Source organism: Leptodactylus fuscus, chromosome 1 (assembly GCF_031893055.1).
Source record: "Leptodactylus fuscus isolate aLepFus1 chromosome 1, aLepFus1.hap2, whole genome shotgun sequence".
Classification (NCBI taxonomy): domain Eukaryota; kingdom Metazoa; phylum Chordata; class Amphibia; order Anura; family Leptodactylidae; genus Leptodactylus; species Leptodactylus fuscus.
The window spans coordinates 253902973-253928722 of NC_134265.1; the positions used below are offsets into that span (position 1 = coordinate 253902973).

General features: G+C 42.6%; 1 protein-coding gene across 1 annotated transcript in view; it reads left to right on the forward strand.

Moving 5' to 3' along the window:
* Window positions 1-428: 428 nt before the first annotated feature.
* The window catches only part of NFKB1 (nuclear factor kappa B subunit 1), an 84692-nt gene continuing 59370 nt past the window's right edge, over window positions 429-25750 (forward strand). Inside the window, exons 1-2 of the mRNA XM_075285579.1 lie at window positions 429-556; window positions 22323-22361. Of these exons, the coding sequence (XP_075141680.1) occupies window positions 22329-22361 (33 nt within the window). The 5' untranslated portion in view covers window positions 429-556; window positions 22323-22328. The remainder of the gene's footprint in view (window positions 557-22322; window positions 22362-25750) is intronic.

The following is a 25750-nucleotide window of genomic DNA, read 5'->3' on the forward strand; positions in this document are numbered from 1 at the left end:
CTCAGCGTACAAGGGCGCCATACGGCACAATAAGACAATATACAGTATATACTAGACTAGAAGGAAATATGATTCTTGTTCCTCCTCAAGTATTATGGTCGGACAATGATGATGCTGATGATTAAACTCATAAGATTCCTTGAAAAAGTACGGGGCATCTTTATAGACATTTAATGTGTCAAACCACAAGACACAAAATCCCCATGACGTCTCGTCATCGGTAGCACCGAGATATCTTCTCTCATCTGGCCTCCTCTCACTGCACTGACACTAATGGGAATTTCCAGTCAGGAAGTGAGAACAAGCGCTACTTCTTCAGAGCACAAGCCACACACCTCCAGCCTGGGAGGGAGGAGGAACCATCAGTCATGTATGAGCTCATCAGCCAAATACCCGCCCAGAGCACGGAGAAAACAAGGAAACTGAAAGGAGCTCGGTCACCCAGAAGAGGGCAATGGGCAGCTAGCGGACAGTGGTGGTGCCCCCTGAGGATCCGCATCACTAACCTGGACCTGGATGTGACCAGAGGAGAGGAGAGCCGAGCTCAGTCTGACAGGTAAGCACAACACTCCTCTCTCTGACTAGTCTGACTCTACAACCTGGAGCTCTGCAGAGGAGGTGGAACTACAGAGCCCAGCATGTCCTAGTGGAGAAGAAACACTGTGTATAGCAAGAACGCTGTGAGCTCCGCGCCACACGCCAGCAAAGTCTGCCAGACACTTCCTCAAACATTGGGCACATGGAAGAAGCATAGAGGAAATGATGCCACTTTACATGGCTGTGATACTACTGAGTCCTGCCATGTTTCAGGGAGCACGGTGGCACTGCCAGGTGAAGGGATCATCTCTGTCAGTCACATTCCTTAGGATGGCACAATATACAGAGTCCCATATAGATCACACTATAGATGGCAGACTGTACTCATACAATGTCATACTACACAACATCACACTATAGGATGGCACACTATAATATATCACACTACAGAATGGCAGACTATACTCATACAATGCCATACTACACAACATCACACTATAGGATGGCACAATATACAGAGTTCAAAGAAGAAAAAACACAGTTTGTGGCTCACCCCACTCTCATGACCACATGAGAAAATCCTCTGGCTGTTCGGACATAGATGGACTCCCAGGCTGCTCGAACATGAACGGACTCCAATTCACCACGTGAATTGCATGTGTACCTGCCACCTCGGTATGCTGAATGAAATATTTTAGATGAACGAATAAAAGCTACATTTTAAGGATTCTTGGTGACGCTGGATTCATTCCGAGATTTTGGTACAATATACAGAGTCCCATCTTACCACATCAAACTATAGGATGACATACTACTGTATAATAGATCACATTACAGGATGGCACAATGTACTCATACAATGCCATACTATACAAAATCACACTATAGGATGGCACACTATAATATATCACATTACAGAATGGCAGACTATACTCATACAATGTCATACTACACAACATCACACTATATGATGGCACAATATACAGAGTTCCATCTTACCACATCAAACTATAGCATGACATACTACTGTATAATAGATCACATTATAGGATGACACACTATACTCATACAATGCCATACTATACAAAATCACACTATATGATGGCACAATATACAGAGTTCCACATTACAGCATTAAACTACAGGATGACACACTATAGTATAACACATTACAGGATGGCACACTATAGTATAACACATTACAGGATGGCGCACTATTACTCATACAATGCCATACTACACAACGTCACACTATAGGATGGCACAATATACTGAGTCCCATCTTACCACATCAAACTATAGGATGACATACTATAATAGATCACATTATAGGATGGCACACTGTACTCATACAATGTCATACTATACAAAATCACACTATAGGGTGGCACACTATAATATACAACATTACAGGATGGCAGACTATACTCCTACAATGTCATACTATACAAAATCACACTATAATTTAAAACATTACAGAATGGCACACTATAGTCATACAATGTCATACTATACATCACACTATAGGATGGTACAGTAAACATTGTCACACTGCATAATATCAGTCTATAGGATGACAAATGATAAAGTGTCACACTGTAAGGTGGCATACTATAAAATGACACATATTGGGATGGCAGACTATAGTGAGTTACTATAGGATGGCCAGCTGTATATACAATGTTATTCTACTGGATGGAGTTCTATACAATATGTCACTATAGGATGGCATACTGTGCATTGTCACACTTTTGGATAGACAATTCAGTGTCACACTTTAGGATGTCACATGCCAGCATTGTGTTGTTTGTGAAGTGTCACAGTGTGATAGTCTTGCTGTTGTTATGTTGTGACAGACAGAAATTTTTTGGCAATTTATGCAGGTTTATAACTCGCTTCCTTACTCTAGAGTCTGGTAAATAGTCTAAAAAAGTTTTTGTTCCTGTTTGAACATTTTTGTTGAGCGATAACTTTGTTACTGCCCAAAGAGCAGAACATATGTCTGACCTGACAGGGAATTATGTAGACTCTGTTCACATCTCCGCTAGTCATTTCCATTCCCATGTCACAGGAGCAGGAATAGCGAGGGAAATGCATCACAGCAACCCCGGCCTAGCTCCCAGGGTACATATGAAAACTGCACAATGTCATATAATTCAAACAACCTAGCTCTTTAAGGCTAAAGCCCCACGTTGTGGAAACATAGCTTTTTTTTTTGTTGAATTTTTTGAGACAAAGGCAAGAATGGCTACAAAAGGAATGGGAAATATTTAGGAAACTCTTATATTTTTCCTTTCTGCTCAAACCACTCCTGGCTCAAAAAAATGTGTCATTAGTGTCCCGTCTATATTTGCCGACAAGGTTGGCTCATCATTAGATCACACACTGTCCGTTTTTGTGGACATACGGCACTGATGCTGAAGACACACAGATAACAAAATTGTGCACATGTAGCTGGGCCATTATGTCATCCATGTACCACTTGTGCTTCCACACCCCTATTCACTGATCTCAGTGAGCCTGGGTCGGACTCCTTGGGCTCAAGTCTCCATACAAAGGCCCATGTGTATGGGGCTATAGAAATGAGAAACATGGCTAACACACTGGCAATACACGTGGTCGTGTGTACAAGGACTTAGGCAACTGTTAAAAACCACAGAAAATCTGAAATCTGGTGTTGTCTGCTGCAACATACTAGCAAAAATCTCTTTTTTTGAAAGCAGCTTTCAATCTTTGCTTGTATTGTGAAGGGTGAAAGTTGTCAGTAAAACCTACAGTAAAAACTGACATGCTGCAGGTGTAAAAACGCGTCGTTGGTGGCAAGTGGTTTTAAATATTATCTACGAAGCTGCTCCTGCACATTGAAGCGGGTTAGCATCCCTGTGTGTCTCAAACCTATGGCTATGTTCAGATGCTTAGAAAAAAATACATAATGAAGTCAATTAATCTAAAAAGATCATCTATGATGTTATTGTAAATTTTTTGACTATTGTATTGTAGTGGGTTAGCTGCTGGAGAGTTCACTATTACTCCCAGTGTGTCCCCAGCTTTAGGGTTTGTTAATAGGAGTCTCTTGGCAGTAAATTATTTATAAGTCTGTCCCAGTACCTTGTAGAGGTGACTCTACAGTGTCCTAATATACCTCTGCTATTCAGCTTTGTGGCCCATTTATATAAATCACTGTTGTGTTCATATGCAAATGAGAGGAAACACTTTGCTGGGGAATCTAGAGCAGAGACGGAAGCTAAGACACACCCCAAAGCACTTTCCCCTCATTTGCATATGGACAGAAAAGGCAATTTCCTCCAAAACAACAGAGTCTTATCTGAAAACTGTAGAAACACCTCTACAAGGCACTGGGGTTAGGTTTCTGCCATAGCTTACAGTTTTCATTGGTGTGGATCTACACACTGAGGGGGCGTTCACACTTGCACCCCTGTGCGCCTTATGTCATTCCGCCGGGTTTCCATCCTAAGCTCCGGAGAAACTGGATAGGGGACGGCTCCCCGGCAATCAGTTTTAACACCCATTCATTTGAATGGATTTAAAAAGCAAACCTCCGGTGGCTCCGCGGGGAAACCATCTTTTTGGTCGGACAGAAAGTCAGACATGCAGGACATGAATGAATGGATTTTATTTATATAGCGCCAACATACTCTGCAGCGCTGTACAATTTGTAGTGTTCAAATACAGACAGAAAGATACATTACAAAGAAAGTTATTTCACATGATGGGACTGAGGGCCCTGCTCGCAAGAGCTTACAATCTATGAGGTAGAGGGGGTGACACAGGAGGTAGCAGGGGCGACATCGGAGGCAGCATTGCTTATACAGAGGTCAGACAATGTTGTAATAGAGGATACTGTCATTACACAAACATAGAACTTTATGAGCCGTCACTAGTCGTGTCCTTTAATATGTGGATTGTGCTTGGACATATAAAGTTAGCCTGAAATGGCATCATATCATGTGGGGTAATGTGGGACATTATGTCCGTCCTAAAAAAGAGATCCTGCAGGCGGACATCAGCAGTTTGCTTTTAAATCCGGAAACCCGGCGGAAGGACACAGCGCACAGGGGCACAAGTGTGAATGCCCCCTGGCGTGCCCCCTAGCTGCCATTGTTATAGCACTGTGGTACTGAATCTGCTACAGGACGTTACGTTTTTGCATCATTGGGCCCCGGCCTTAGGTGCTGCTTGTGTTGTTCTTTTTCGGACATTTTTGTGCTAATATACAGCAAAGAAATGTTTTATATAGTAAAATATTAGAATGTCTGCATTCATAACATTTCGATATTGTCTCATTGCAGTTGCGAAACATGGGTTGCTGAAGATAGTGGGGGGAATTTACTAAGTCATCTTTGCTAGTTTTCTTGCGGAGATGGGTACTAGTGTAGTACATCTTTGGTACACATCTATGTGCCAAAGATGTTCAACATTGATGCTTCTAGGCTCTGTGAAGATAGGTGTAAATGTGGCACATCTGAAACAGAGTGGGCATGCCGTGACCCCACAAATTAACTTTCTGCTGTGAGTTACACCTGACGTCTATGCCAGGCAAAGATTTAATTCTGGCATATGGGAGTGCTCTTAAATTATGGTGGTCATTGTGGAAAAGCAGCACGAAAAACCCTGTTTTACAGTCCCAGCAAAGAGATTGTGATTTTATTTGATTTCATCCTCACATTGTGTAAAAAAAAATGCTGGGAAAACACAATGATCGCTATAGGTTTATATGGGGAGGCAAAAATACATTGTTTTCCACTGCATTTTCTTTTTTTTGGCATCATTTTACATTTTGGCATCACGTGGCCTTAGCCTTGGGGCCCTTTCACGTGACCGAATCCTGTTTGTGGAAAACATTCTATCGGTGGACTGTGGTACCCGCACCGAGTGTGTGGGTGCATAGGAGTCACTGCATCATAGTCAGTTATGATGCAGCGAGCGACTAAACCGGCCCCAACGTTACAGTAATAAACTGATAGTGTCATGTCACTTCATTACTGTAGCGATCGGGCAGTTCAGGATATCACTGCGTCCATAACTATGATGTAGTGACTTCTATGCACACGACTGAGCTCAGTCCAGGAAATGTAGCCCACACACCGACCAGTTTCCACAGACAGGACGGAGTCACTTACACCGGGGCACACAGTGTTTTGCAAATAAAAAAAAACAACAACATTGCATTTACTTGCAAATCTCAGCATGTCAAATTATACCTACAGAAACACTGGCATTTCCCTTATAGGTATATGAGAAGCAGAAAGTCCGCAGAGGAAAACTGCAAACTTTCTGTGTAAAACACTGCAGAAAGAAAGATGATTCCGCCGCAGTCTTTTCTGCAGCTTGTTTTGGCTGTGGCTCACTACGTGGATCCTTAGTCTTATGGAGGTGTAAGAATATGCGTAACATCTGCAGACTTTTCTGCAGAATTGCAAAGTAGATGAGCTTGACCTGTGGTTCGAAGGTTAAATATGTGGTGAAATGGTGAAATTTTATCATGAATTACACCTTTTGGAATACATAGAGTAAATTCAATGAGAAATCCACACCAAATTGCGCAAAAAATCTGCATGCAATACATGCAGATTTCGCTGCACCTTTGTTGCATTTTGCTATAGAAAACATATTCTGTGTGAATTTGCCCTGAGTTTAAGAAAAGAATGAAAGCAGACAATTTTTACATAATATTTTATGACTTCTGATCTTGTAATAAGACAAATAAGAGTAGGACACAATCTTTAGGCTTCGTGCACATGTGGTACAATGTGTCTAGACTGTGTTCCAAATTATTGTGCAAATAATATTTTCTCATATTTTCAAAAATTACATGTATGAATTGCAGTCATTGTAATTTTCCAGTCATCAACTATTAGAGTACAATTGAAAGGTTTTTGAACAAACTGCCTATGATAACAGTATATTTTAATTTAAAAAAACACAAAATGCATGTTATAAATTATTATGCACAGCAGAGTTTTCAACCTTTTTATTTTTATAAAGAACAAAAAATGTTCATTTGTGAAATTATAAACATAAGCAGGTTATTACAAACTGAAATCAAACAGTTTTCAAGTCAAAACTTTATTCTAGGTGATGTTACATTTGCACATAGGATCCCTTGTTGGAAAGGAGCTTCTGAACTCTCTTGTCCATTGAATTTGTCAGGTTTTGGATGGTTTCTGCTTCAATTGTTTTGCATGAGGACTGAATACCCTCCCAGAGCTGTTGCTTAGATGTGAACTACCTCCCGCCATCATAGACACTCCTTTTGATGATGCTCCAGAGGTTCTCAATGGGGTTGAGGTCAGGGGAGCATGGGGGCCACACCATAAGGGCCCCTTCACACAGCGTAAGCGCTCGGCTCATTCCGAGCCGTACACGCGAGCGCTTCTAAACACTTCCCATTCACTTCAATGGGAGCGCGCGTAAAGCCGGCTTTACGAGCGCTCCCATTGAAATGAATGGGAAGTGTTTAGAAGCACTCGCGTGTACGGCTCGGAATGAGCCGAGCGCTTAAGCCGTGTGAAGGGGCCCTAAGTTTGTCCCCTTTATGCCCATAGCAGCCAGAGATGCAGATGTGTTATTTGCAGCATGAGACTGTGCAATGAAAATGCATGAAAATGATCTTGCTGCAGAATGCACGGTTCTTCTTCTTGAACCATGGCAGGAAGTGCTGTTTGAGAAACTCCACATACATTATGGAGTTCATCTTTACCCCTTCAGGGATCCTAAAGGGGCTGTCAATCTCTCTCCCCTTGATTCCAGCCCAAAACATTACTCCACATCCTCCTTGTTGGCGCCGTAGCCATATTTGCATGGGGTGTCCATCAGCCAGCCATCCTCCACTCCATCCATCTGGACCATCGAGTGTTGCACGGCACTCATCGGTGAACAAAACAGTTTTGAAGTCAGTCTTCAAGTATTTTTTGACCCACTGGAGCTGTTTCTGCTTGTGTGCAGTGGATAGAGGAGGTCGACAGGATGGCTTACGCACAGCTGCAAACCTCTGAAGGACCCTGCATCTTGTTGTTTGGGGGATGTTGGAGGCACCAGCAGCTTCAAAAACGTGTCTGCTGCTATGACAAAGCATTTTTGCAGTTGCTCTTTTAACCTGACGTTATTGTCTGTTGGAAAGAGTCCTTAATTTTCCCTTATCACCACACACACACGTGAGTGCTGTGAATCAGCTATATACTTCTTGATTGTGCGATGATCATGATGAAGTGCCTTAACAATGTTGATTGTAGTCATTCCTTGACCTAAACACTCCACAATTTGTTGCTTTTCAGCAGTCGACACATCCTTTTTCTTTCCCATTTTGGCAGAAAATGTAGGCTGCTTAATAATGTGGGACAGCCTTCTTAAGTAGTCTTGCCTTTAATTGGACACACCTGCCAAACTAATTAGCACAGGAGTCTGAAATTGCTTTCAGTGATATAAAGAGCCCTGACACACATCACCATCAATGAGTTTTACTGACAAACAAAAAAATTCTTACCTTATCACTCCTAAACACTTTTTGCATAATAATGTGGAACACAGTGTATTGCACTATGTAGCAGAGTTTTTGTCCTTGTAAATCTAATGTTATTTCCTAACAGTACATAGGTTGGCATTACAGAAAATACGAATTATTATTGATCAACTTTATTTTTATGACCAGGGCATCGAAAACAATAAAAATGTCTGATATTAGTAAAAATAACGACTACCGTATTTTTCGGACTATAAGACGCACAAAATTTGGGGGGAAAAGAAGGGTGCGTCTTATAGTCTGAATGTGGCACCTGGCATCCACTGTAATAGAGAGGCGGAAGCCGGCAAGTGATAGACGCCGGGGCCTGAGACATCGCTGCGCTCCTCTGCCCTGCATGAAGCCAGCAGCGGGAGGAGTGATGCTATTCCGCTCCTCCGTCCCCCTGCCACTGGCTTCAGGCAGGGCAGAGGAGCGATGTCTCAGGCCCCGGCACCTGTGCTGGCGTCTATCCCTCGCCGGCATCCGCCTCTCTAGTACAGCGGATGCCGGGTCAGTACCAGTGGCCCCTTCTCCTCCGGGGCCGGTCCTCACCGGCCCCATACCTGTAAAGTTGCAGGCCGGCTCCTGCGCGGCGATATCGCAGGAGCCGACCTGTTCGGGTGACAGCCGGGAGCCTAATGAGGCTCCCAGGCCTGTCACTGCTATATTAGTATTGTGGCTGGGTCTATGACCAGCCGTAATACTAATATACAGAATGTCCCATAGATGGCAATACACTTGTATTGCCGTCTATGGGACTTGCAATCAAGTGACCGCAGGTTCAAGCCCCCGGGGGGAATAAAATAGTAAAAAAAAAAAAAGCTTTAAAAATATGAAATAAATAAAAGTTCTAAATCACCTCCTGTTTTTTTTCAATACAAGGTGATCTAAGAAATAGACATTCCCCAAAATGGTATAACTAAAAAGTACATCTGGCCCCGCAAAAAAAAACACTCTGCGTCCCCGTACAGCTGCAGGGTCACCTGTTAATGTGGCCTTGCAGCTGTTGCAAAACTACAACTCCCATATATTAAATATTTTACCAGTTTTTGCTTCAAATTTTTTTCCCCTATTTTCCTCCTCTAAAACCTAGGTGCGTCTTATAGTCCGAAAAATACAGTATATTCAGCTGTCTAGCTTCATATACAATAACAAAATGTCATAGAAAAATAATGTCATCTTACAATAAGAGTCTATATATTAAACTACCATTTTACATATAAGCTCCTATTTTACATTGCTCTTTCCTAAAGAGAACTCAGTACATTGTGGCCAGTCCCTCTGATGGTAATGCACATTCAGTCCCTGCTGTCCCGTAGGCAAAGGTAGCAGGGATATTTTGTGTTACCACCCTGTAAACCCATAAGAAACGCTTCCATCTTAAAATCACCAATAACATCCCAACGATGAGTAGCATATTTCAGCATCTCCAACAAAGTCTTGACGTTGTTGTAGTCCTCCTTTAAGTATATGGAGTGAGCTAAAGGAATAGAGGGATACTTGTTCCCATTATGTAGCAGCACAGCCTTTAAACTTCTAGATGAGCTATCTATAAAAAGTCGCCACTCTTGTGGGTTAAAGGCAATACCAATTGCAAGGAATAAACCAGTGACATTGTGACAGTATCACAGACCGTCACGATTGCTGAAGAAACTAGCAAATGTTCGATGCCGTTTCCACTGGTCCGCAACTTGAACACGTTCGTCCGGAAGGTTCCACTGCTTCAGTCTAGATATCATTAGCTCAGCATTGGACTTTTTGAGTCCCATACATCGTATCAAGTGGTTGAGATCCTTTTGATTGGGGTAGTATCTCTCCATTTCTCCCCTACTGACACTTTAGACAGGATCAGTTGCATCTTCTTGTTCAAACTCTGATGTGCCACGTTCTTCTGATGATGGCTGATCTCTTTCAGGAGGTGCAGGTATGGGGAGCTCAGTGCAGTGTAGTACTGGAGCAATTGATGATGGGATATCAGAATACGCCACTGGAGGAACATTCTTGTCGCTTCAACGTTTGGAAGGATCGATCATGCAAAAGTAGAAGTTGGTTGAGTGGTTGGTACGCTCTTGCCAAATTTTTGGAATAGAAAACTTCAGGGCTCTTCTTTCCCCTTGGAACTGTAGTGAGGTGCCCAGGGTTTGCCCTGGTCCTCAAACTGTACTACAAAGTACAACTTATATGCGTCACACATCCTGACCGATGTTCTCATTGAATATTTCTTGGCTCACGTCTTGATGAATTTGCCACATATGTATCAAAACAAATCAGCAGAATGCTTCCAGCCTCTTGATGCCATCTCTGCATGTAACTACACACTATATTTCTCAGTCCTCTCAGTGCTCTCACATTGTATCGCTCTCCACTATCACATTATAACTGTGATTACAATACGTGCTTATATAGTAAATGTGCAGACGTCTAGAATATTCTACCGACGTCTAGACATGGCTAGAATAATGTAGACGTTAGAAGTTTTTAGAACAGTCTAGAATATTTCACCAACATCTAGGCATATGATATGCTTGTTAATTAAAATATATGATTTTAAAATATCGATTGTCCTGGTACCAAAAGCAACGTCTAGGAGTTCAGATCAGCGTTTGATATTCTTTTCAAATCTAAATAATCAGAAAATATCATTATTAAAACAAAGCCAAAACAAAAATAAAAAATTGTTACATAGTGTAACCTAACAATAAAATCTGTATGTATTACATACGAATTGTGCTGCGGAATCATGGCGGACTTTCTCAATACTTTAAAGGGGTGATCTCATCTGTATCAATCCTCTGCATTTCCTCAAAATAAGGAGCATTCTGTAGGAATTCTGTGTGGAGGATAAATCTGCAATGAAATTGGAGACAAAAACTGTTTCTGTTCACGCAAATGAGTTTAAAGGGGTTCTATCAGTGGCGTAACTACCGCCATAGCAGCAAAGGCAGCTGCCACAGGGCCCGGGACATTAGGGGCCCGGTGACAGCCACTACCGCTGCTATCATTATACTTGGGGGACTTTTCGGACTCCCGAGTATAATGAAACACTACTGAGGCAATTTACATACAAAAGGTATGTGTGAAATAGCCTTTCTATTTTAAGGACTATTTACATCTCACTGCCAGATTATGTGATATGACAATAAGAGACTGGTTATTTTTTCTCCAAGGATAGATGTAGATAAACATTTCTGTCAGTGGCTGCATTGATTTATGCGCTATTTTTCTGGCATGAATTAGGGTAAGTTTACTCATGATGTTTCCATTACGGATATTTTTCATATTTTTAAAAATGTTTACATAATATTTTTCCATGTTTATTTTTACATATATTTTTACATATTTTTTTTCTTATCATATACCGTCCTGGATTTTTTTTTACAATTATGGAGATAACAAAGTTTACAACAGTATTCTAACCAGTTTACTGTATATGATCAGCATGAGTAGGACCTCTGAGACTCTCAACCTGGTGAGCCTAATACATTGGCTGTATACAGTTAATTCTTTACATAAGCACAGGGATCAGCCTCATCCTTACTACAGCTTGTCCAGTACATAAGGATGGCAATAAATCGGATGACAAAGTTGCCAATACAGCCCTTTGATTGTGCCATGAGGTGCTTTTGAGGGAGATCATCATGTCCAAGTCTTGAAGAGCCCCTTATGTGTATGTTCATTCAATGACAGAAATGCAGGATAGAGCCTTGTGGTTCTCCCTTCAGGTCTGTGCATGAATTAGCCCCATTCAATGAAGGACGATTATAAACAATATTTGAAAATATTATTTCACCGAACACAGTTTTTGAAACTTAGAACAAGCTTACAGCAGATTTTAGCGAATCTCATCCATACATTGCAAAAAAATATGCGCAACGGACACACAGCAACTTACAAAACTGTTGCGGATTTGGAAATCATGGCATGTCAGTTATAACTACTGAAACACCGGTGGTACCCCTACAGGTGTAATGGATGCAGAAAATCCTCAGAGGTTTCCTCCTTTCTATGAAAAGAGATGCAGGAAAAACTTCAGTGTGTTGCTGGCACGCTTTTTCCCACAACACTTTTTTTTGTTGCAGCCTGCTACATGGGGCCTTAGCCTAGAAATGAAACTCAAAGAGCTCTATTTTCAGCTCCGGTTTTAGTAGCTGGTTTTTAAAGGGATCCTATCATTCAGATGACATTTTTTCTAAGTACCACGTCGGAATAGCCTTAAGAAAGGCTATTCTTTTCCTACCTTTCGTTGTCTTCTCCGTGCCACCGTTCTCCTACAATCCCGGTTCTTGTCAGTATGTAAATTAGCTCTCTCGCAGCACTGGAGGCGGGCCCCAGCGCTCAGACAGCACTGGGGGCGTCCCCAATGTTGCAAGAGAACTCTCTCCAGCGCCGCCTCCTCTTCTTCAGCAGCGTCATCTTCAGCCTCTTCTTCCGGCTTGTAACTTCTAAGGCCTCCGGCCTTGGGCAGAGCAGACTGCGCATGCCCATAGGCCACAAGAAAATGTCCACTTGCATAGTGTTGTAAGCGGCCATTTTCTCGGGGCCTGTGAGCATGCGCAGTCTGCTCGTCCCGAGGCGTAGAAGTAAGAAGACACCGCCGGAAGAAGAGAATGAAGAGGCCGTTCTTGACAAAGATGGAGGCAGCACTGGAGAGAGTTCTCTCGCAGTATTGGGGCCGCCCCCAGTGCTGTATGAGCACTGGGGCCCGCCCCCAGTGCTGCGAGAAAGAGCTAATTTGCTTACCGAGAGAAACCAGAATTGTAGCTAGTTTTTTGGTATTTGTTTTAGAGAGTTTGGAGAATTTAGGGATTTGGTGCGTTTTTTGGGGCTTTAGCTGAAAAAAACAGTGCTGAAAAAAGAAGTTGAAATGGATGGGAGAAATTTCAGGTACTTTAGAAGCTGCTTTTGGAGCTGTTTTTTGTGGCAGAAGAGCTTCAAAAACAGCTCCAAATGATGCAGTGTGAACTTAGTCTCATAGAGGCAGATAGATAGGCTGTCTTCATGAAACAGCTGTTTTAAGCAATTTCAGTTCAGTACATTTTTCCCATCTATACATATGACATGAAAGCAAGAGTAAGCACCAATTGCCTGTATCCAAATAAATTATTGATGTGTTGTTAGAAGTAGATATGGCATTTCTGTGAAATTCCCCTGGAACTTCTCACTTAACGTGTCACCATACTTTGGTACTTCCTCTTACCGTATTTGTCCATCTCTCTATATGTCTTCTTTAACATTCTTTCAGTGAGTTTATATAAAATATGTTGTTGGGAGCATCAGGCAGTACAATAAGATACAATCTGAAACATCATATACGCCAATCTGTGGCTCAGGGCTGGCTCCAGATTTTGGCGGGCCCTTGGGAGAAAGCGTCTCAGTAGGCCTCTTGTCAGTCATGGATTACATCCAGAACATCATGTAAACTCTTTCTGTATAAACTTTATATTCTGTTTAAAACAATAACAAACAAGATGGAAGAAAGCTTCTTGTTTTTAACATTGCAGTGAATGGTGGTGGAGGCAAATTTAGCTGCAAATTCAGTTATGTGGAAGCATCCTGTAGGGAAGGTAGCTCAGTAGCAGCAAAGGTGTTGACCCAGCCAATCAGAGATGGAGACACCAACAGCTCTGGTGCAAACAGGTTTATTTAGAAATATAGCAAAATAAATAAACCTTCACTTGAGGTACCAAATAAGCAAAATAAAATACAGCCTTAACTTCAGGCAAAAACGTCAAACAAAACCCTGCTCATTCGAGCACTAACTTACACCTTACTACCAACCGCATGAACAAACAAAATAGCAGTACAGTCTCACCAGACTTTCAGTATCTCAGGACAGACCCAGGTGCCTCCTCTCGCTCCCAGGATCTGCCCTGCAGTATAGGCTCTGCAGCCTTTTATGGCCCAGTAGTGAGCCCAGGACCCACACCTGGGCTAAGGCCTATTCATGACCCACCCTAGAACACACATATGTAAGAAACCTGATATATCAGGACTCCAGCACTCTGCCGGTCACCTTCTCACAAACGTTATCCAGCAGATTCCACTGACTTGCAATGGGGTCTGTAAAGTTTTATCATGCTATGCTTTTACACTGGACATTTATTATGATTCCTCCTCACAACTACAGATATACACACTCACTGACAAATGTGTAACAAGTCTCAGGTACTACAAGTCTCAGATTAGAAGAAATGCACAGTGAACTGACTTATAAGCTTATAGTGCTTATCTTCTGGCCACTCATCTACCAGCTGTTACATAAGCACTGTATATCTGGAGGCCAATCACAGGTGTCACAGATGACGAAGAAAGAAGACAACAGTAAATTGGAGGATGCAGCTGAAGAAGAAGGAGTCGCTGGAGCGGATTCTCGGAAAGCAGTGGGGACGCCCTCATTTCTGCGGAGAACTCATTAGAAAACCAGTATTTCTAAGGAACAGAACAACGGAGACCACATCATGCATTCACACGATGTCTTTTGGCACGTAATGTGGCACGTAGACGCCGCGGGAGCTTTTGCGGGCCGTATACGCTCCCATTGATTTTAATGCGATCGTATGCGGCGCTATTTTGTGGCCGTGATTTTGCGGGAGGGAGGAATAATGCCTGGGTCTCCGAATAAAAAAAAAAAAAATGTTGGCGCATTTTTTTTGGTTTGCTTTGTCGCATATTGAGCCCTTGTTGCTAAGCCCTGACCACTTTTTGGGCAAAGTGCAGAACTGTTAGAAAGTTTCTAAATTACTTAGAAAATGAGATGTAAAGCTTGTATACCAGTTTTGTTACAAACATCAGTATTTTCGAACATTCTCAATAGTTTATCTGTTCCAGTGTGTCTATGATAGTTTTTCATCAAAAGAATGAACTTTTGTACTTTTAGTACAACAATAGAAGTTACAATAGTCCAGATTTAGGGTATTGATTTAATGGACAGTGGATAACATTATGATGAGTGGGGATCCAACTGCTGGTGTCTCACTGGTCACTTCCTAATGGAGGTGCTGGCCAAGCATGCACACAGATACTCCATTTAATTCCTTTGAGACTCCTGGGAGATAGCAGGAGTACAGCGCCAGGCTATCTCTGGATGTGGGGAAGAGCGTACATTTAGGGCTAGTTCACACGTGAACTGCCCGCGCGGGTTTTGACACAGAGAGAGACGCGGCGAGCCGCGTCTCTCTCTTGTCAAAACCCGCCCGCCGCGACCATCGCTGTCGCGGCTTAACCCTCTGCTGTCGGCTCAAATGAATGAGCCAACATAGGAGGGAGCTGTGGGGGGCGGAAGCCGCGCGACTGAGACAGCGCGGCTTCCGCCTGAAGAAAGGACATGTCCTTTCTTTTCTCCGCTAGCAGCAGCTCGCCGCTAGCGGAGAACAGAAGCCCGGCGGTCTTTATAGACCACCATTATAAGGGGAGGTTTTGGACGCGAAATCCGCTGTCAAAAACCTCCCCTTATACTCACGTGTGAACTAGCCCTTAGCCTGCAGCTGTATTCAGAAGGGAGAAAAGTTTCATATTCTCGTGAATGGTGGGGGTCCAAGTGTGTTATTCCCTATCTTGTGGCCATAAGAAAGCCCCTTCAGTGTAATAGGAAATCACAGAAGTAGGTGGTAATAGTATATAATTCACTGTATTTCATTGCATCATACACCTATTTGTCATCCATTTATATAGATTATATAGTAATTCCTTTTGTCTACTTCTGTTTGCTTCCTTTGCCAAAAGTTGCTATTTTCAAATGCAGATACACAATGCAGACACTTGGGAACAATCCTGCAGACACTGGTGTCAGTATCAGATACTGGTTGTCATGTCAATCTAGCGTCATTACTAGAGATGAGCGAGTACTGTTCGGATCAGCCGATCCGAACAGCACCCTCCATAGAAATGAATGGATGCACCTGATACTTCCGCTTTGACGGCGGCCGGCCGCTTAACCCCCCACGTGACGGCTAAGTCCATTCATTTTTATGCGAGCGTGCTTGTGAAATAAACTACCTCCGACAACTTCATATTTACAGTACTAAAATAGCATAATGTAGTCACAGGTGCAGTAGAGAAATATAGAGAAAGGAACAATAAAAGTGCACTGTACTGTTACTCCCAGATATATGCATAATTGGGTGTCCCTGCATGGGTGCTGAGAGTATCAGACTGTAGGGGCACATCTCCTAACAAGAAGAATTATGTGATACGATAAGACTAGAATTATTATTTCTTGGGAAATAAAAGTATTTAATATAAAATCGAGAAGTCTGGAGATGTGACATGCCCTATTTCATATAATAGCACAGAATGACATCTCACGCTAGGTTCACACCTGCACTTTCTGCAGCTTGGGTCTGCTTGAGGACCCTGAAAAATGGAATCCCAATCTACTTAAAAAGCAGTTACCCACAGAAATCCGTGGACCCTATACATTATAATGGAGTCTGCTGAGTTTTTCTGTCTGATAAATACAGAGGGATAAGTCGTGCTTATAGGACTTTTCTCTCCACATTTTTTCAAACAGAATGGAGGATGGAATCCCTGAACGGTGAGCAATGCAGATGGGAACCCAGCTGGAATGATATCTTGTAGCAGGTATCTTTCTTCACTACCCTTTAGCTATTGCTCCATGCTTCAGAATGTGGTCAGTGTTTCACTGAAATGTTGACACTGGCAGCATGTGCAATGTGCATTGGACCTTGTTTGTGTTTTTGTCTCATTTGCATTACTTGGACTATGTTTCCTGTTTTGGGTTATTCTGTGCTTCATTTCCTCATGTTCCACCTTGTTTAGACTCAAAGTAAGTCCAATTCCAAGTTAAAGTAAAGTGAACCCTTTAGAATTGCCTGAATTTGGGCCTCGATTCCTAGTTAGATGGCACCATCTAGATAAATTAATAAGACTGAAACACGCTAGTATTGTTTATTGAGTTAAAATTAAATAACCTGTATATCTGCCTCTAGCTCCGGTAATCCACCTAACATTTCCTGTAACTGCAACTAAGATTAGCATGTCTGAGGAGGAATTCTAGACCATTCCTCCCTGCAAGTGTGGTTTCAGGGATGTCTTCAGTGCACAGGCTTCTTCAGGTCATTCCACTGTATTCTTGAATGACTTGGGCATTCCAGGCCCCCCTTTTTATTGTAGCTTAAAGGGGTTGTCCAGGATAAACTAAAAATTACCCCTTAAACTAACCCTCCTCCCCCCACCTAACTCCTAATTTACTTCAATTTAAAAAAAAAAGTATAATTACCCATATTCCTGGAGCGGTCATGTAACCGCTCCAGGGACCCTTTCTGATAATCTGGTGACGTTCCGTTTCACTGCTTCTAACACAGAATGTCACCATTACTCTTTCCCCTCCCTTATGTTCATCAATGCTTACCAAGCCTTCCTGTGTCTGGGGACATCTCCTCCCCTCTTCCTGTCTTCTAGTAGTGGGCAGAATAGGTTAGCTTGGGAGACAGAGGGAGGGTGGGCTTGGCTAGTAATGGGTGAGATCGCTAGGATAATGAGACAGGGAGGGGTAGTGTAGGAGTGGGGGGCTGAGTAATAGGGAACTAGTGTGGCAGTTACACAGGAAGCTGCACAGCAGGAAGCTAACACCAGGTAAACAAATGCAGAGAATGCCAACAGCAACCAGACCCTAGATATGAATGAATGAAGTATTCTCATTGAATACTTTGTTCTGTACAAAGTTGAATGTAATGACAACAAAATCACACAAAAATCATCAATGGAAATCAAATGTATTAACCAATGGAGGCCTGGATTTAAGTCACCCCCAAAATTAAAGTAGAAAATACACTACAGGCTGATCCAACTTTGATGTAATGTCCTTAAAACATGTCAAAATGAGGCTCAGTAGTTTGTGTGACCTCCACGTGCCTGTATGACCTCCCTACATTGCCTGGGCATGCTCCTGATGAGGTTGTGGATGGTCTCCTGACAGATGGCACATCAATGCGAGCTGTGGCAAAGGTGGTTTGCTGTGTCTGTCAGTGTAGTGTCCAGAGGCTGGATGCGCTACCAGGAGACAGGCCAGTACACCAAGAGATGTGGAAGGGTCTGTAGGAGGGCAACAACCCAGCAGCAGGACCGCTACCTCCGCCTTTGTGCAAGGAGAAACAGGTGTAGCACTGCCAGAGCCCTGTAAAATTACCTCTAGCAGGCCACAAATGTGCATGTGTCTGCACAAACGGTTAGAAACCGACTCCATGAGGATGGTATGAGGGCCCCATTCATTCATTCATTCATTCATTCAGATATAGTATGTGTTATTTGAGTGTTCCATTTATTTTTTTTGAGCAGTGTGTTTCCCATTCCCTTTGTAGCTACAAAAAATGCTGCTTTTCTGCAGTGTTGAGCTTTAGGTTATGGCCCACGGGTCGTCTCAGCAATAAAGTGCTGCGGGAAAACCCCCAGTTCTTCCTGCAGTGCTTTAAACAGAAAGTTTGCTGAGTTTTCTTCAGAGGCCTTCCCGTTGCAATTGTATTTATGGGGAAACCGCTGGCTTTTCCATAGGTATAATTGACATGCTGCAATTTCCAAAACCGCGCCAGCATTTCCACCACTGGCAAATTGCGGAGTTTCTGTCGCGTGGGGCTCCGGTCCTAAAACTTATTGTATTTTGCTGTGTTTTTCTCTGTGGTTTTTCTTCCCTTCTATGAGGAAAACACACACATTACCACATGTAAAAATGACATGCTACATTTTTCAAAAATGCACCTATATCAGCAAGTTGGGGATGGGATTAGCCAGAATTTCACTCACTTTGCTGGTACTGTAAAACGCAGTGTTTTTTTTTTCCTGTACGTTTCTGCAGCAGGCTTTAAAGGGGTTGTCCCATCACAAGGATCCTATCTATACTGCTTGTTAATGTGAATGTAAGACTTTTCCTAAATACATTGCTTCAACAAAACTGCTTTGTTTGTCCACTATCTTACTTTATTCATTTTTTTTTTACACATCCCTTGACTTATCTGGTCATAAGTCAAGTGATGTATCTGCCTGCTCAGAGGGAGGAGGGGCTAAGTGCACGGGAGGGAGCCTGGAGGGGGGGGGGGGGTAGTTTACACTTGGGGGGGGGGGCACCAATACAGACCCGGCATCCGCTGTAATAGAGAGGCGGATGCTGGGGAGTGTAAACGCTGGCACAGGTGAAGCCAGCAGCGGCAGGAGTGATGCTGATATTCTGGAGAGGAGGAGGGGGGGGGGCGGAGGAGCGGAATAGCAGCATCAGTCCTGCCGCTGCTGGCTTCACCTGTGCCAGCGTCTACACTCCCCGGCATCCGCCTCTCTATTACCGCAGATGCCGGGTCTGTATTACATTGTGAAGGCTGTATGTCCGATGCCTAGTGCATCGGCAGCGCACACGCAGGGCCAGCGGCATAGAAGCGACGACTTCTCGCCGCTGGCTTTGCATATGTAACCCCGGCCACCAATGACACAACAAAGCCGGAAGACAGAAGAATTTACTGCAGCGAAGAGTGGTGAGTATGCGACGTGGGAATACCCCTTTAATGCTGCATTTTGCAATGCGAGGTTTAGGCTAAAGTCTCATGTAGCAAACAGCAGATTTAAAAAAAGCCGCTAAAGTGTATCCCATTTTTTTCCCTCAGTATTTTTTGCTGAGTTTTTATTTCCAGTTTTACTTCCCTTATTAAGTCTATAGGGAAAAGGCTTGCGTTTCCACAGATAAAATTGGTACTCCTGCTTTTGCGAAAAACTCAAGCGTTTTTGAAAACTCATGCTTTTCGGCAGCATTTTTTTTCTGCAATATGAGGATGGGATTCGCCAGAATCTCATTCACTGTGCTGATACTGGCATGCACTCCAGCTTTTTAGTGCAAACTGCGTCCCAATTCTAGGATATTTTCGTTAGTAAATCTTCCCCGATGTGTCTGTTTATTTTACCTTTTCATGACTGCAAGTGAATGTGCGAGTAACCTTTCTACTGAGATGTTCTGTATACATTGGAGGAAGCACTTTCCTTTTTATTCACTTTCAGAGTGGTTGGAAAGGATGCACGTGTAATAGGTAGGTTTCTGTGGTGCACAGTCTAATACAGATGGAAGCTTTTGTACCACTATATGATAAATAATCTTTGCTGTTTTCTACCTCTTTTATTATTTCAGATGTTTTTCACAAGTTGTTGAATACAAAAATGAATATAAACAGGACTGTTGGCATTTCCATTCTAACATAACATGTGATATTCCTGAATTTAAATATTCAGCGTACATAGTTCCTCTTGGTTTATGTACAGAGGGTGTCAAAGGTTATTCTAGTGCTTATTTTGTCTAGCTGTGATTCAGTTTTCCGTCATAATTGATTTATGATTTTTATTGTATGCAGCTGCTCTTACAGTATTCGTTCACATATTACTAACTTGATCTTGTAGCTCCCAAACCATTTTAATGACATATATTTGCTAAATGTTTAGCTTTTAGTTATCTACAAGTTTAAATATAGTTATATTCATAGGAAAACCCATTTAAAGGGATTCTACCATTAAAACTCTTTTTTTTTCTAGGTAACACGTCGGAATAGCCCTTAGAAAGGCTATTCGTCTCCTACCTTTGGAAGTGCTCTCCGCCGCGCCGTACGTTCGAAATACCGGTTTGTATTGGTATGCTAATTAGTACTCTCGCAGCGATGGGGGCGGGCCACAGCGCAGGAAATGCGATGGGGGCGTCCCCATTGCTGCTCGAAAACCAACTCCAGCGCCACCTCTATCTTCTTTTGCATCCTCCCCTTCCTTCTTCGGCTTGACGTCGGACGCCTGCGCAGTACGCCCTGTTCGGTGAACTTTGCCGAACGTACTGCGCATGCCCGCGGCCATAGTGCCGACACCGCAAGTTCGCTGAACAAAGCGTACTGCGCAGGCGTCCGACGTCAAGCCGAAGAAGGTAGGGGAGGATGCAGAAGAAGACAAACAGCGCTGGAGTCGGTTTTCGTGCAGCAATGGGGACGCCTCCATCGCTGCGAGAGAACTAATTAGCATACCGGTACAAACTGGTATTTCAAACGAACAGCGCGGCGGAGAACACTACCAAAGGTAGGAGACGAATAGCCTTTCTAAAGGCTATTCCGACATGTTACCTAGAAAAAAAAGAGTTTTAATGGTAGAATCCCTTTAAAGAGGACCTTTCACCATATCTGGGCACAGGCAGTTCTATATACTGTCAGAAAGCTGACAGTGCGCTGAATTCAGCGCACTGTCGGCTTTCCCGATCTGTGCCCGGTGTGAAGCGCTATCGGTCCCGGTACCGTAGCGCTTTACAGTCAGAAGGGCGTTTCTGACCATTAGCCAGAGACGTCCTTCTGCCTCGCGGCGCCAATCGCGCTGTGCTGTGGAGCGGGGAGGAACACCCCCTCCCTCCCTGATAATACTCGTCTATGGACGAGCTGTGTGAGCAGAGGGAGGGGGCGTTCCTCCCGGCTCCACAGCACAGCGCGATTGGTGCCGCGAGGCAGAAGGACGTCTCTGGCTAATGGTCAGAAATGCCCTTCTGACCATAGAAGAGCTACGGTACCGGACCGTAAGCTCTTCACACCGGGCACAGATCGGGAAAGCCGACAGTGCGCTGAACTCAGCTTTCCGGCAGTATATAGAACTGCATGTGCCCAGATATGGTGAAAGGTCCTCTTTAAGTCTAAGGCCCCACGTAGTGTTGCCTATATCTGACAAGTAATGGAGCTCCTCAGATAAGGGAGGAGGAGGTGAGAGCTCCGGGATTTCTGAACTCTATCTTCAGCTCTTCCACTTATTAGTGGGTTTAATTGAATTTGGCTGATAAGGGCTGAGATAGGGAGTCTGTTACCTCTGTATGTAATGCAAGCTGACTCAAATCCAGCTCTGCTACATCAGCCTCTACATCAGTTTCATACTGTGGTAATGCATTTACAACCAATCCCTCATTAAGTGCAAACATAGCAGATAGCAGAGCAAGTGAAAGTCCGACCACCAATGTGCCCAGAAAACCAGGAAATGAAGAGAGCACACAGCCTGCAGGTTGGTGAACAAGAGCTATGGGAATACCCCTTTAAGTCCTAGAGAAGAGACCTCTTTAGAGAACAGATAGATAAGTAATTTTCAGGAGTTTACTATGTGATCATCTGGCCCAGCTACACAGAATGACCCCATTAATTTTCAGATAAGAAGGTAAATAAAATACTATTAACTGAATTATGTATGCATTAGGGGAAGAGTTATAAAAAATGCTTGACTTTTATTTTAATATTATAATGAATAGTATTAAACATTTATTTTGCAGGCAAATATGGCGAAACACGTGTTTGACATGGGTGACCCTGTAAGTATACCCTATTGTGAGTTCTCTTTGTCATTTATCACACGTTAAAATATTCAAATCCACTGTATGTCTTCTCTCTTATCAGACTTATTGTGACATAAGTGTACTGGTTTGAAAGTGTGGCAGGGCGTTCAGAGAGGAAGTAATGTAAAAAAAACCCATAAAGCATTAGACCGCACAGTAAAAACAATAAGACATAGGTTACATGTGCACCTGGCAGGAGTTTATTTTCAGTCAAGCCACAAACATGATTATGTGATATTGAATTTTGTGCCTGCTACATGACTTCTGAGGATCGACTGTATTACATAGAGGGAAGTTGGAAAGCACTCTGGCAGCTTAACCACTCAGAGACCATGATCAATAGTCTGAGTATTTGCCAGTCAGCAGACTCCTATAAACATAAACATTTTCCACTGCAAGCAGTACTTTTCTTTCCGCATGATTCATGTGGACACCGCGCAGAGAACACACGAACCCCATTATAGTCTATGGGGTCCGTGTGGTTTCTTAGCTAACTGCTTTTCATTGCGTTTGGTATTCTGTTCAGGGGGTCCCCATGCGGATTTCCCGAACGGAATATCAAACGTAGATGTGAACCAGGCCTTAAAATGCTTGAACTGCAAACATACTGTACTTTCTTTTTTCCCATATGGTGAATGCTGTAGCAGGAAGAAAATCGATATGGCTAAATTGCCATTTTTTTGCTGTTTCGCCTTCCCAAAAAATGAAATAAAAACAGGCATTCCTCAAAACAGAATAAATAGAAAGTACATATGGACCTACAAAAAAGGATGACTTATCAAGCCCCGGTATATGGAAATATAAAAGAAAATTACGGGTGTCAGAATATAAAAATTTCAAATTGAAAAGAAATTGAATTGAAAAAACTTTTTCTTCAAGGTTTTAGATTTTTGTAAGATAATAAAGGGGGTCTATCAGCAGATTTACGGGTTATGAGCTAAAGATATGCCTGAATAGTCTTTAAAAAGGCTATTAATTATTAATTACCTTGGTAATCGATATGTAAATGAGCTTGATCATGCTCAGTGGGCGTGTCGTGCACCCCTTAGCATAATAGCTTCTGCACGCCTACCGCTGCCTCCAAAACCCCCTTCTCCTTCTTATTCACAGTGGTTTCTATTGAAAGCACGAGCGTGCGAAGTAGCTCTCCCTCTGGCGCGCTACTGTGCATGCTCCAACGCCATTTTCCCATAGAGAACATTGCGAGCTGTCTCAGATCCATGTGTCTGACTGCAGGGGACTTATCCCCCTCTTCGAGTGGTGGGATACCCAGTTATCATACACTTATATTTCCTGTAGATAGGTGAAAATTTGTGATTCTGTGGAAACCCTCTTTTAGGCTAAGGCCTCACGTCGCAGGCCGCAGCAAAAAGACTCTGCAATGCACCAGTTGCTCCTGCAGCACTTTTCACAGAAAGTCTTGAGTTTTTCACTGTGGACTTTCTGCATCAATTATACATATACAGGAAACTGCTGACGCTTCTGTAGGTATAATTAATTTGCTGCGATTTCCAAAACCGCAACAGTTTTGGAAATCGCAGCGTATCCATGTGCACAATTTTCGGCGAGGGGTGAATGGGATTTGCTTTTTACTTTATAAAGTATTTATTTAGGCAGAGACCCCATGTTGTGAAAACACTGCCTTTTACATTACCTGCCAAAGTGGATGGGATTCTGGCTTATTTTGAATAAGTCCATTTTTAGTCATATGCTGATGAGCTTCCTTGTGCGGAGATCGTGCAGCTACTGAAGCTGGGAGCTGGCTGTAACTTCAGCCGGAGCTCCCAGAGAGATGACAGGGAAGGTTTATTCCCTTCCCTGCCATCTCGATCGCTATGGACGCCACCATTATGCGGCAGCCCTCTGACCCGGCGGTCACGTGATCTGCTGGGAGCAGCGTCTTACCAGAGCTGCTGGGTCCTACAGGACCCAGATCAGCTCTGCATACTGTGTATACAGCGTGCAGGAGGCTGTATTCCTCCTGCAACTGAGGCTAAATGTACCAGCCTCAGTTGCAGGGGAAATCAGCCTCTGTAACAAAAAAAAATCAGATGATCAGATGTCCCCAAAGGTCTCTTATGACCTTATGGGGACACAATCTGTACAAAAAAAAAAAAAAAAAAAAAAAGTTTTTAAAAAATGGAAATAAAATAATAATAATAAAAAAAATAATAATACGCTAATAAAACGCCGTTATTAAAGGTTATAGCCCCACCCCCGACGACACCATACAAAATAAAAATTACCGTAACGGAGAGGAAAAACTATTTTATAAAGTTTTTCACTGACACTTTGTGTTATTAAATAAAAAATAAATTGAAAACCAGACACAATTTCCCTCCTGTTATGTTTATATTTTCCCGGATATAAAAAAATTAAAACAGATTCGAAAATAAAAACAACATAAAAATAAAGCCCTATGTGTCCCCGAAAAAAGATGCAAAAATTAGTTGACTGAGACATACGAGAAAAATGTTACAGCCCTCAAAACCGCACATACAAAAAAAACCCGAAAATGTGTCTGGTCCTGGACCACAAATTGGCCCGGTACTGAAGTGGTTAAATACATTTTATTACGTGTGTCTAATGTACAACCATAATAATTTTGAAGTGGAAATGGAAAGAACTGAGTTCAAGTTGTCATCATTATTTCCTGCATGTGCCTAAAGGAAGTGTTAGGCTGCATTCACACTGAGTAACGCTGGCTTTTTTGTGCTTATTTTTGCACATAGCGCCGCTATGTGCAAAAATAAGCACAAAAAACGCCAGCGTTACTCAGTGTGAATGCAGCCTTAAAAGACTGTCTATGAGATAGTTTCTATTTACTCAAGAAGTGTAGCGTCAGCTTCAGAATAATCAGAGATATGAATCAATACAATGTAAGTTACACTGAATCATTCTCCCTATAGCAGAACAAAACTACCGTGTTTATCAATCTGCTTACTATTGCTAAGACCTGAAAAGTCACCAAAAAGAGTATTTGTATCCTTTCTTTAAGAAAAAAGTAGTCCAACAGATTTACTAATGTCATTCTGCCTAGAATGTGTTCTAAAATGTGACATAATTTCAAGAATTTCTGGTGTGGAATGTCACATCTATGTTTTTTGAATTACAATGACAAGAAATGATCGCACATCTGAAAATGGGGTGTGACATAGTAGCAAGTAATGTGGCTTGAAATGCAAAGCACTCTCGAGTATAGATATAGTTATACACTATAGAGTTATACTTTTTATGATCTCACTCCTTTGTTCTTCTTATTTTATCTTGAGAACCTTAAGGCCCCATGTAGCAAAGTGCAGCAAAATAAAAAAAATGCTGCAGAAAAAAAACATATTTTGAAGCAGTGTTTTTCTTTGCAATTT